The sequence below is a fragment of the Lactuca virosa genome, chromosome 5 (assembly GCF_052849685.1).
Source record: "Lactuca virosa cultivar CGN04683 chromosome 5, Lactuca_virosa_CGN04683_v6, whole genome shotgun sequence".
Classification (NCBI taxonomy): domain Eukaryota; kingdom Viridiplantae; phylum Streptophyta; class Magnoliopsida; order Asterales; family Asteraceae; genus Lactuca; species Lactuca virosa.
The window spans coordinates 351,352,918-351,366,699 of record NC_136430.1 but is presented as its reverse complement, the minus strand read 5'-3'; the positions used below and the strand labels follow the sequence as shown (position 1 = coordinate 351,366,699).

The 13,782-nt window shown below is 34.0% G+C and overlaps 1 protein-coding gene across 1 annotated transcript; it reads left to right on the top strand.

Moving 5' to 3' along the window:
* Positions 1 to 3,919: 3,919 nt before the first annotated feature.
* On the top strand, positions 3,920 to 6,958 carry LOC145111759 (sodium/calcium exchanger NCL2-like). The gene is made up of 9 exons (XM_079048007.1): positions 3,920 to 4,336; positions 4,453 to 4,668; positions 4,773 to 4,954; positions 5,034 to 5,179; positions 5,294 to 5,561; positions 5,638 to 5,783; positions 5,870 to 6,128; positions 6,218 to 6,496; positions 6,665 to 6,958. Exons 1-9 carry the CDS (start codon positions 3,940 to 3,942, stop codon positions 6,899 to 6,901), a joined length of 2,130 nt encoding a protein of 709 aa, XP_078904133.1. The 5' UTR covers positions 3,920 to 3,939; the 3' UTR covers positions 6,902 to 6,958.
* Positions 6,959 to 13,782: the final 6,824 nt, after the last annotated feature.

Sequence of the window (13,782 nt, the reverse complement as noted above, 5' to 3'; positions counted from 1 at the left end):
GATACGATTAGACAAGGTTTATTAACTTACATTTAATAAGTTATTTATATAAACCCCTGTGTTTTGGTATGAAAATACTACGTTTATATGGGAGGAGTTTGCCCTACTGGTTAAGTGTCGGTTCCCAAATTAAGTAAGATAACACTTAATTAATACTACGACACGATCATACAATGTTTATAAACTCGAAACTTATGGGTTTTACATATAAACTATACAATTGCTTGTACGAGATTTCAAGATTAAAGTTGACTATTTTGTGTTTTCACAAAGTGTGACATGTCTTTATTTTATATATTTTGGTATTCAAAATCCTTATATAAAATGCATTTTGGTCACGAAACCATAAAATTTGATATAAGTCTGACTTAATTATATGTATTTATCAGATTTTGTACTTTTGAGATTTGAACAAAAAATGTTTCTAAACGAGCCCACACACCTTTATAACTCATTTATTTTTATATTTTGACACAAAAGTATGGATTTTTGTAAAATAAAACAATTTTGGTTATAAAAGTACTTTGTGTCAAAACCTGTAGAACTCACCAACAATTTTTGTTGACATATATAAATTCATGTATTCTCAGGTTATTTAGCAGATTGGAAGAGTTTTCATAGAAGATTCTCTGTTATTGTATTATACCTTTGTAAACGTTGAACTGTTTGGCGTGTGTCGTGATTTAGCAATAACAATCGTCAATGTAATTTCTATTTCAGTTATAATAGAATATTATATTTGTGTTGTTTAATGTATGTTCAGTAACTATGATCACTGATTTACGTCGCACACCTCGGTGTTTCCTCCGGCGGCTGGGGGTATGGCAAGCCCACACCAAATGATGCTATATCGGGTTCTGTAATCACTTATCCAGGTGTTGCGTCTAGTTCATATTTCAGATGGGTGTGTCCCAGTTAGATTCCGACTATAAAGGCTGTGTTGTATCAAGAAAGAGACTGTTAAACTTGCGCTAGAGATTGCTCTAGTTTGTGGATCTCCTTTTACTGTGCATGAATATAAAATTTGTTACTTTTCTATTCGGTCATCTTTCTGTCATTCCATGTCTATCCTTCATTTCCATTATATCATTCCTTTTGGCAATGATTTGATACGTCGGGTAGGGAATTGTCTTGTGATGGACTGACATTGTGTATGGGCTCACACCAAATGACACTACGTTAGATTTTGTAATAAATTATCAAGGTGTTGCGTCTACAAAACCTGTTTACTATCAAGAAAGAGACCGTTAAACTTTCCCTAGGGATTATGCCCAGGGAGCAAGTTTCGACGATCAAGTTAAATTTTTGTGTAAAAAAGAGAGCCAAATCCTCCTAACGGGGAAAGAGCCGAATGGATGGAGACAGAGATCACTCCATGAGAGAGTGTGAGGTTGAAGTGAGTAAGGAACACTTACATGCAATGTTGAGCAAAGCTTCTATTTATAGGAATGGAAGGGAAGGCCTTGACATTATATTGAGTTTATATTTAACTAGTGTACTAGCCAACTCAATATAATATTAGATCTTGTGTAGAAGCTAGATCACTTTTTACTATGCAGGAATATAAAGAATTGTTATTTTTCTATTCAGTCGTCTTTCTGTCTTTCCATGTCTATCATTCCTTTTCATTCTATCCTTCCATTTGGCAGGCCAGGTAAGCAACTAACTGTCTTGTGATGGACTGCCGTTGTGTATGGATTGACTCCATACAACATTAGCAACGATGTAGCGGTTTCATTTATATTTTCGTCTGAATACATTTTTTTATTACCATTTCAACTTGCATGATCTCTACGGTTTTTTGTTGTTTCTGATGTTTAAAATGATGATATGATTCGTGTTCGAGAGAGTAAAGTAGCGGTTATGGTGAAAGAATCGTCTGGAATAAAAGGAAATGATTATATACTGACATGATTTGATCTCAGTAGAAAATTACTCAATTGCCATTGACAATTTAATTGTATTAGATATTTATAGATTTGCCACCATGAGTTTTTTTATAAATAGAGTGTAAGATGTTAATAAAATGAGTGAGTGATTGATTCTTTCATTCTCTAACTTTTTTTTAATTGAACCCTCGTGTGTGTGTGTGTGTATATATATATATATATATATATATATATATATATATATATATATAAGGTTATTCTATTCTAACTAATTATTGTGCGGACGTATAGACAATGCTATTCTTCGAGAATGATAAAGAAAATATGTTGTTTGATAATATAAATACGTTCAATCTTACATAACTATTGTCATTAACACATATTCTCACTAATTAAATCGTCTATAAGTTTATTATACACTTATTATTATTATTCTAATTTATGTTAGAATGTTTATTAAGTCGTATTCTGTCAGAATGAAAATGAGTGAAAAACGATGTGTGAGAACAAAAATAAATAATAATTAGCGAGAATGAATGAAAAAGACGATATTTTTGTAAGGTTGAACGTATTCGCATTGCTAAACAACTTATTCTCTTAGTAATTCTCACAGAATAACATTATCCACACATTCACACAATAATTAGTTAGAATACTTGAACCTCTATATATATATATATATATATATATATATATATATATATATATATATATATATATATATATATATATATATATATATATATATATATATATATAGTTAAGTAACCTTAATTTATATCATATATTATGTTAAGTAGTATATTAATTGTACAGTTTTTTTTATCTTTAAATGAAATAAAATGGTGTTGTCATTGCAATTGGGACCCATTATGCTAATTTGTGATTGCAGTTTGATCTTTCAATATCTGCAAGAGATGAGATGAGGTGTTTTGTCTACCACATTTGCAAGTGTAATTGAAAGTGATGCTCTAAGTATTTTATAGATAAAATAAATATGGTTGTTGTAGATGATAAAGGATGCCCATTTTGATGTTATGATTGATGAAAAATTAACGTGTTTATAACTATTGATACAAATATGCTAGTCTAATTGATTGTTCATAGTTATACTAAATTATAAAAGTAGCTTATGAGGCGATGACAATAGGGATGCATTATATATGTTGCTTACAAGAAACATGGTAAAAGAATCCGTCTTTATCGCCTTAGGACAACTACACCACTAGACTTTTTTATAATTAAATGATAGAAAGAAAAATCTGACATTTGATCTGCCTATCATTATTTTTATTCTCGTCTTTGATCTTGTACAGGTTCGAAAGGAATATTTTTCCACCATGGTTGAGGTACCACTTACCTCTTGAACATCTGTCGAAATTAAATATTCTCCTATATTTTCTTCCTATTTATCTTCCTACCCACATGAAATTATGACAAGTGTCATGTTTGGATAGAACTAATCATATTTTAGGACACTTGTCATCATTTTAAATGAGTATGTAGATAATTAAGAAGAAAAATAGGAGGATATTTTATTTCTTTTTTATTTTATCTTTGAAATTTGAAAAGAAACACACATTATTTCCAACTATAGGTTTAACTATAGAGGTTGCTTGCGCGAGGGAAACAAAGGAATTAAGGATGGCGATGTCTCTCCATCAACTTTTCATGTGAAGGAAAATTGGTCATAATTAGGAACTTGTTTTGAAAAATTCAAAGAATTATGGTTTATAATATAGTATCGGACAAGCGGAAATAAATTAACAGATCAATCTTGTCACGTAAGAGCAGGTGGGGTTTCAAGAAAGTTCAACAGCTATTATGCAAGAAAATTCAAATGCATGTATATATGCACCAAAATATAATTTTCATGGCTTTAATCTCCTTGTTCAATACGGAAACGGTAAAAGAGATCTCGTTGACCCTGAATAAGTCTTGGTTTTTAAAGACTTTCTTGGATCTTTCCTCCATTTATCCACTTTTCTATATAACCTAGTACTTGAGAATTAAACAACACAAAAGTAAACTTTAGCAACAATCATTAAAGATGATAAAATTTTCAACTGCATCCTACGCTTCATTGATTCTTATCCTGTTAGCAGTGAACGTTACAGGTCGGGTTTTACATTACACTACCTCAGAGTTGATTTCAGATGGCACTGATCATGATCAAACCGGAGAGAAAGGATCATCTTTCTTGCATCTCAAAGGAATCGATGATTTTCCTGAAGAACACTGTGAGCAAATGTACGGGTTCTTGCCATGTTCGGAAAATCTCCTAGGTCACCTCTTCCTCATTTTGGTTTATGAATACTTGCTATTTCACGGAGAATCGTATGTTTCTTCTGGAGGAAAACGGATTTTTCAGATTCTGGGTCCTGGCATCTTCGGTGCAAGTGCTTTCCAAGTTCTTGGTTTCCTTCCTGAGTCATTGATACTTCTCGGTATGTTCCTTCATTATCTTAATTTCTCTTGATACCCTCAATCGATCCGGACCCACAAACTGAAAATGTTAAATACCTAAAGACTCCTCATTGGAAATTTGTTCATCGATGTGCAGTATCTGGACTATCAGACACAAAAGATGGAGCTGAAGAGTATGTCTTAACTGGAGTTGGCTTACTAGCTGGATCAGCTATATTCCTTCTCACTTTACTGTGGGGAACTTGTGTCATGATTGGTAGTCGAAAATTTTCTTCAGAATCTGGTTCAACCACTTCGATGATTAATGATCCTACGCAAAATCAATTCCGAAAACTGATTTCATTATGCACTGGTGAGCTCTGATCTTCTTCAGTTCACTTCCTAATTCAATCCGGTTACTTGTATATGTTTCCAAGATTGCTCATAAATGGAGTTAATTTGTTTCCTTGTTTGTAGGTTCTGGTGTAACTACAGATGAAGAGACGAGTCAAGCAGCCAAAATTATGCTTCTTTCTGTTATACCATTCACATTCATCCTAATCCCAGGATTATTTGGTGCAAATTTGTCTCGGGGATATATCTTCACGATTGCTCTTCCTGGATCGGTTTTGTTCTTGATTGTATACTTCATTTACCAGGTATCCTCTACATCTATCTTTGTGAACATTATTAGATTATATTAATAAGATAGAATTAGCTAAAGATTCTCTTATGTAGGTGTTTGAGCCTTCAATACAAAAAAGAAGATTATCATACGTGAAACACGAGCATTTAGTTGTAGACATACTAAAACATCTACAGGAGCACACTGCGGATAAGATACTCAATGAAGATGGTTCAGCAAATCTAGCAACTATAAAAGGGTTGGTTTCTTGTTTCTTGTTCCTTTTCATATTATCTATATATGCTTTATTTGTATTTATGCTTCCTGTTGGATAAAAATTAAACTAAGAAGGAGCATTGCATTATCTGTGCAGTCTATTTTCAAAGATCGATCAAGATGGTGACAGCTACATATCTTTTCCTGAACTAAAAGCAATTCTACAAGATATTAAGTTCAGGAAATTAACTTGGAGCAAGGATAGAACATTGGAAGAAATAATGAAAGAATTCGATACAGATGGTGATAGTAAAGTAACTATGGACGAATTCGTCCATGGATTCATAAATTGGCTTGATGAGACAAAGAATGCAGTGAATAAACGCTCATTCCGCTCAATTAACTCGTGGAAGGACTTGTATCAGGTATTCAAAATTCAAACTAGAAATCTGGCATTTCATCACATGTCTTTTCAATAAATTCTGATCAATCTGTTTTCAGATTATCCAACCATGGGTTCAGAGTAAAAAGAAAGAAGAAGAGATGATGAAGATCCTGGTATCTGAAATTATCAGACATGTCCAAAGGTTACCATTAGGTAACTTCTACAACGAAGATGGGACGCCAAATATATCCGCAATAAAAGGGTGAGAAACGAAATTTGACTTTTGGTATTACACCGATGAACAAGTAGCTAAGTAGGGTAACTAACACATTTTGTTGGCAATTCTAGGTTGTTTGAAAGAATTGATCTTGATAAAGATAATTTTATATCACAATCTGAATTGAAGAGATTGATCATGGAAGTCGATTTTCAGAAAGTACCAGAGAATGTAGATGAAGCAACAGCTAAAATAATGCAAGATCTCGATGAAAGTGGGGATCAGCAGATTGATTTAGATGAATTCATAAATGGATTTAGAAATTGGCTCAACTCATCCAATGATGAAATCATCCCCATGTCGCCTGGGTCTAAAACGGATGCATCCGAAGTAAGTCAAGTCACACCAAATTCTTTTCGTCGTCATAAGTTTTATGAAGTTATAGATATGATCTAAAACGTCAAAATGCATGCACACAGAAACCATGGGAAAGATGGGTTGATGATGATGGTGTTGATAGATCGAGCTGGGCATGGACAAAGGCTATAACATCCTTGGTGCTTGGGATAACCATGTTAGCACTTCTGGCTGAACCTCTGATACACAGTGTGCACGATGTTTCTACTGCTGCAAACATACCATCATTTTTCATATCTTTTATCCTCGTCCCCTTAGCCACAAATGCACGTGCAGCAATCTCAGCCATCCAAACTGCAAGCCAAAGAAACGAACGAACTACTTCCTTGACATTCTCCGAGGTTTGTTCTTTTCCTGTTCACTTTTATCGATTCTACTAGATGAAGGTGATGCACACTACGAGAATTCTCGCCATTAACAATCGATGACGGTTTAAATTTATAATTCGATTTTTTTTTTTCAATAATCAATTTAAATGAACATGTTTTGTTACTCTCTATCACATGCAGTTATACGATGGAGTGTTCATGAACAATGTTCTTGGATTTTCCGTGCTTTTGGCGGTCATATATTTTCGAGGCTTGACATGGGACTTCTCTGCGGAAGTGTTGATTGTTTTGATAGTTTGTATCATTATGGGTACGGCAACTAGCTTTAGATCGAAGTTCCCCATTTGGACATCTTTCATAGCATACCTGCTCTATCCATTATCGTTGGTATTCGTTTATCTTGTTAATAGATTCTAATGCGAAAATAAATTTTTTTGTATTGTTATATTCATATATCTTCTTATTAGATTTTAATGGGATTTTTTTTGTATAGATGTATTCATTCATAAAATCTTTTGGTCATTGTGTCATTATCATCTTTTATTTAAATGTATGTGTACTTATCTATACTTTCCTTAGATAGGTTCAACATCATGTATAAATTGTGTGATTAGTAATGAAGAAGGCAAGCATCACGATATTCCGTAGATCGGACTGACCGTCTTACTGGTTCGATGATTCAATTGGTCCAACCGATTGGACCGGTCTCAAAAACCGGAAAAACCTAATGATGCAATAATTACATTATTATTAATTTTAGTTATATAAAAAATTACAAAAAATGAATATATATATATATATATATATATATATATATATATATATATATATATATTAAAATTCTCGGTTTTTACCGGTTTTTCGGGTTCAACCGGACCGGTTTTCACCGGTTCACATAACGAGCGGTTTTTTGGTCTATAAGAACTAGTTCCGGGATCGGTTCCCGGTCGAACAGGCGGGTTCGGTCTGGTTTTCAAAACATGAATATTTTATATAGAGAGGTTTTGAAAACAATTGCATAAGCCATCTACTTTTCTTCTCCTTTTAGAGCTATGTTTCTAGGGTTTTATCCCTTAATCGCCAAATCACCATTATAGCTCCTTCTAATTTCTTTGATCAAGCTCTGCAAACACTGCCATATTTTAGTGGATTGGTTATTGGCTTCATCCGCTCATGGTTTTTTCCTCATTTGGGTTTTCCACGTAAATATATTTATCTCTCTGATTTACTGATTTGCTTGGTATTTTCATTGCATGTGGTTGATTGTCGTTTGATATATTAGTCATATTCGGCTTGAACTAATATTCTTCTTGTGATTTAGATGTTTGGGTTGTATGATGCATTAGGACAGTTTCGTTTCAATACATCTTTACCCACTTGTTTACAACAATTGGTATCAGAGCTTCTAGGTTTAATATTAGTTTGTTGGGATTATTTTATCAACTAATTGATCACGTCTTCGATGTAATATGATATTTCATTGTTGGATCGGAGCACTAGGTTTCCACTATGACAAGTAAAGATGGAAGATGTGTCTTATGCATATGGATTTACAAAAAACATTTTGGGGTTTGGATAAGAGGCTTGCTTCATGGACGAAAGAAGATAAAGAGACGAATGATTTAAAATCTCAATCCTAAATTCGTTTGCATATGTTAAATGATGTTTTGCAAGATATTTTGAAAGAAACTTCAACAGATTCTTTATGGTTATAGTTGAAGCAATTATTGATGATTAAGAGCCTACCAAACAAGTTGCACTTAAAGCAATCGTTGTTCAATATCAAAATGATTGAAAGAGGTTCTTTAGTTGAACATATTTCTACATTTAAAGAGTTGGTCAATAACTTAGAAATCTAGTATGAAGATGATGCCTTGGCTTTATTCTTGTTGTCATTGTTACCCGAATGAACATTCACTACTAGAAAACATCCTTTTAATGACACGCAAAAAATACACACACTGATTTACGATACGCATTTTTTGCATGTCCTAAAAATAATGTCATTCATCCAAAATTTGAAGGATAGAGGACACATATTTATGTGCGCCCTAAATTTGGTGTCCAACAATTTTTTTTACAAACATGGAGGGCACCTATCTTAAACGGGTGTCGTGTAGAGCTAGATGTCGCTTTATAATTTTTTTCAAAGGTGCATTCCACAAAATCGTAGGACCATTCTAGCTAGGGATTTTTTTCAAGAATGAACGCTCTCGGTGCTCTCCGGCCTCTGCAAAAATCGACGATCTCACCTCGCTTCGCCTCGCCTTGTCGGCTACCTCAATTCCCTTCGGCGACCTCATGCTCACTTCTCCTCGCCGACTCGTTTGTTTCTGCCCAACCTTCGTTTCTTTTCATTTTAGTCTTCACAAAAATCGAGTCTCTTCTCTCCCCTTTTGTCTCTCTATTTTTCTCTTACATATCTCCCTTACATCTATCCCTTCGTGTCCACGCCTCACCCAAATCCACTCACCTCTCTCGTATCCCCTTCACCCATCAATATATCCCAGAATGATGCCATGTTCATCAAATTAGGGATGAGAATTTGGCCCGGAAACCCGAACCGAACCGAATTAGGCCCGAATAAGCAATTCGATTTGGGTTTCGGGTATCCATATTATGATTATTCGGTTCGGGTTACCCAAATAAGAGTTTATTCGGTTCTAAATACCCGACCCGAATAAGCATTCCTCGTCCCTTTCTCTGATCGACATAAATCAAGATCACGATTCACACTTCTGTCCTTGTCATTCATAACAGAAAGAAACCCTACGCTCGTTCTCGTCGTTTCAAAATTGACCAATCTTCTCAACTATTTCCAAATTCGAAATCAATTCTGTCGATCCTTCCTCTTGTTTCAGACTTTCAAAAATCGATCATTCCTATTGTCTCTAAGGATTCATGAATTCCTACTTTGTGTAGTCATGAAAAATTGGGCTCCAACTCAAAAAAAAAAAAACTCAATTAAGAAAGTAATTCTCATTATGTTAATCTAATATGTAAATGCTATTTTTACAATGTGTTAATGTGTTATGTTAGTCTTTGAATGTTTTATGTTGATGTACAAAAGTACATTGTTATTCTATTATTCGGGTTATTCGAGTTATAAAATCCTAATACGGTTTATATTAGGTCCATAATCATCTTATACATGTTATTCAGGTAATAACCGAAATGAATCGATTCGAACCCATATTGGTTAATCGGTTTGGTTTTCGGTTCATGTAATTACCCTTATTCGGTTTTCGGGTTATTCGGGTTCATGTCGGTTCGGTCCGGTTCCGACTCGAATAACATTCCTACATTAAAGTGATCCATACTTCCTTTTGGATTATTGTTTGACAAATGTCAGTCCATCGCTTCCCTCTCTATCCACCGTTCTAATATTCTGAGAATGTTTATACGTCAAATCCAAATCCATTGATGTCTCTACAAGTTCTGCGCTCCAAACCAGAAGGAAACTCCGATATAATTATCCCAAGTTTCAACCAGGTAATTAAATCTCTTTGATTTCCAATCAACAATTCTAAATGTTTAATATTTTAATTTTCCCCGATTAGGGTTTTCAGCCTTTTGTGCTTGTTGATTGGCAAAAACTCACCAGTTGATCGGATGAAGGAGAGGTTGTACATGATTCTCAATAAATTTTCATAATCAGACGGCTGAGGAAATCCAAAAATCTTTGTTGACATTGCTAAATGGATTCTAAATTTCGAATTATTCAAATTTTCAATATATGCAGGGACTTGGGCACGTTGAAGATTCAATATGAAACTACCAGTGGGAGTTGTTTGTATAATCATGTTATACAATGTATATAGAATAACCAATTATCAGAGCTTGGAGATGTAGCGATTTTACTATTTTCTGTCTCTCCCATTTCTACAACTTCAATTTCATTCAGGTTTGATTCACTATCCAAATGGAAAATAGGTTTCTTTGTAATATGGTAATTGAATAGAGTTGTATTGAAGCTAATTGAATCACAAATGTTCATGATGATCTTTCCTTTGATTTCTGAGAAGATACAACAAATTGATTTGATGTTTTCAGTTAGAATTCACAAGTATTTTTTTAATTTTAGAAAATAAATCATAAATGGTGCAGCCATCATGAGTGGTTTCACAAATTCATCTCACCCTTCCCTGTCATTGCTTGTTACATAGCTTGTTCTATTCAACTGATAATCTGTCATCTTATTATAACTTATGGGGTGCACTTACATCTTATCATAGCTTGTTGTCCATTGGTCTGTCAACATAGTTTGTTCTATTCAACTGATAATCTGTTAATATTACAATTTTGTTTCATTGATAATAAAATTATACAGCTAATGGTCTATTCAACGGGTATAGGGATATGAAACTGCAAAATTGAGTTATGCCTTATTATGGAATCTTGATGCTAAAAGAGTTGTATGTGATCTCAATACAACTGACGCATAACATGGAAGCCATTAGTATGTACATGTGGGTTGTGGCAGGGGAGGAAACTAAAGGGTTGTTGCCTAGAAGGACATATTCATTTCAGGAGATGGAGAAGGTTTGTAAGCATTTTGTCATATATTTTTTGCTTTAAATTCCCTGTGAATAATATGTTTTAAATATTGTCAATTTAAAGGTAAGGAAGATACATAATATTGCACTTGGCTCTCTTTAAATTACTGAATAGGGTAAAGTAGATTTATATGTGTTTATGTTTAGGGTCATATTAAAAAACAAAAAGTATGCCACATCAAATTTTTAGTTGGCTATTTCATCAAATAAAAATGTATGTCACAATTTAGGTGGTGCATTAGCAACCTTGCTTGCTCTCGAACTATCCTCCAGTCAATTAGCAAAGTTAGTTATTACAATTTGGTGAATCATCAATTCATCATAAACTTTTATTCCTCCGTGTCACATTTTTGTCTCTTTTGATTGACTAGGCGAGGGGCTGTTTATGTAGCTATGTATAACTTTGGATATCCAAGAGTTGGTAAAAAAATTGCTCAAATTTATAACGAGGTAATCTCCCTCCTAGTGATTAAAAGATGTTTGTTGTTAGGTTTTTCATCATTATTACCCTTTTGTTCTTGCATTGTAGAAAGTTAAAGACAACTTGAGACTTGTGAATCATAAAGATATTATTCCTTTTGTTTCTTGTTTGAAGGGTTATTTCCATGATGTAGAAAGTGCATTGATGGGTCAAATCACGTTCTTGATTTTTCCTTGTAGTTTCAAGAAAACATAACATGTTAGTATAAAGCTTGATTTTTCCTTGTAATTTCGCCTTATTTTAAAAGAGAGAAATGTCAAATTTGTGTCACTTTTCAATTCACTACTTGGTGTAGGTTGATTCTTTCTTTTAGTAAATGTCTGTACATGTATTCACATCTTTGCAAGTTCTGTAAGTGTTCTTACCTGTCACCTGTCACTTAACTGCTTTCAAGATCAAGTGTAAGAAATAGCAATGTACTTTGCTATTTCTTGCATTTAAGTTTCTTTCACTAGAAATAAGTTGAAGTAAGTTGCTATTCCATGTATTTAGGCATTTACTGGTTAAAATGCAAGAAATAGAAACATACTTAATTGATTTGACTTGAAAAAAAAACATAATTGACTCTTTTTACTACATAAGTCATTTTATGTCCCCAAGTACAGGAAACTTGTAGAAAAAGAGTCATCACTTGTTGAGTTGATGCATCTTCAAGTGGTGAAGTTGTAATCCTTAAAGTTTACATGGAGTCTATCAAAGGAGAACTTACTCACGAGTTCCTTTTAATGTTGTGTTTTGTTTTTCTAAAATAAATATTATTCAATGTTAGCAATTTATTACATTTAGTTATTATTGGAATGATTATTTGTATTTGACATATGATATTTTGTGAAATGAATTATCTTTCTTATGTATGGTATTTTATTTTTTATTATGAGAATTTAAATGTGTTATTTTATTTGAAAATTAGTAAATCTATCATATATATATATATATATATATATATATATATATATATATATATATATATATATATATATATATATATATATATATATATATATATATATATATATATATATTGTAACACCCCGACTCTCAGGTATACACTTTTCAGTCTTATATTTCCAATTTGAAAGGTCGACTCGACGAGTTGGATGCCATGACTCGTCGAGTAGGCACGATTTTGGTCGTGTGTTTTAAGTGGCCAACTCGACGAGTTGGAGGACCGACTCGACAACTTGGAGCTGGAGGATGAAACCCTAATTTCTGGAGTTTTTCACCCTATTTAAAGGATCATTAGCCTCCCTGAGACTCCCTTACAACCCCCTTTGAGCACAGAAACCCTAAATGGCGTTTCTCTCCATATTTGTGTGTTTTAAGCTTGGAAGGTGGATCTTGGTAAAAGGAGCTTGAAGATCAAGAAGCTTTGAGCAAGGAACAGTTGAGGATCTGACTCTTTTGCTTATTGGCATCATTTTGAAGGTAACAAGTCGTTACCTTGACGTTCCTCCTTCTAGATCTCTTCATGTTTTAGATTAGGGCCTTTCTAGCATATATGTGAACCATTTTCGGGTATGGGCTAGGATTTGAAGTTGCAACTTCAGATATGAACTTATCTTGGTCTCTACAACTATAAAGTTTCCAGCTTTAGCAAGTATGAGCTATTCCCTTTGAGTTAAACCCCATTTTAAGCTTGTATTTGGTATTCTAAGCCTTTAGAGCCTTGCATGCACGTAAAGTTTAGAACTTTACATGATAATCATGCGTTAGGAAGCTAGATCTACCATTTGGAGCTCTGGAATGGCTCAAAATCATCTGGACAAGAAATGGACTGTATGAACTCGACGAGTCGGATAAGGAACTCGACGAGTTGGGAAGGGTTTTCCCGTTGTTTGGTTTTTGCATGGACTCGACGAGTGAGCAGAAGACTCGACGTGTCAGTTAGGGTTTTCCCGACTTCAGAACACGCATAGACTCGACGAGGTGGTTGTAAAATCGGCGAGTCAGTGAGGGTTTTATGACCTTATGAACCCTTAAGGAACTCGACGAGTTGCTAGCTGCACTCGACGAGTTGGGTCAACATGGACTGTTAACTTTGACTTGGCCAAGGGTTGACCAGATTGACCTCTAGGGGTATTTTGGTAATTTGGGAACTTATGGAAAGGAGTCACCGGTGGTTGTAGGTGTCCGATTGGGATCTGCATTTGGAGGAGTTTGACTTTATCACTTCGATCTACTTGCAAGGTGATTTCTCCTCACTATATCAATAGGGTCTATGACACCAAGGCCGACCCTTTATGATTTGCATCCTGGTTTTA

Coding starts and splice junctions, on each gene's coding strand:
- LOC145111759 (XM_079048007.1), top strand. CDS start 3,940: ATGATAAAATTTTCAACTGCATCCTACGCTTCATTGATTCTTATCCTG. Junction 4,337..4,452: donor TGAGTCATTGATACTTCTCG/GTATGTTCCTTC, acceptor ATCGATGTGCAG/TATCTGGACTATCAGACACA. Junction 6,129..6,217: donor CTAAAACGGATGCATCCGAA/GTAAGTCAAGTC, acceptor GCATGCACACAG/AAACCATGGGAAAGATGGGT.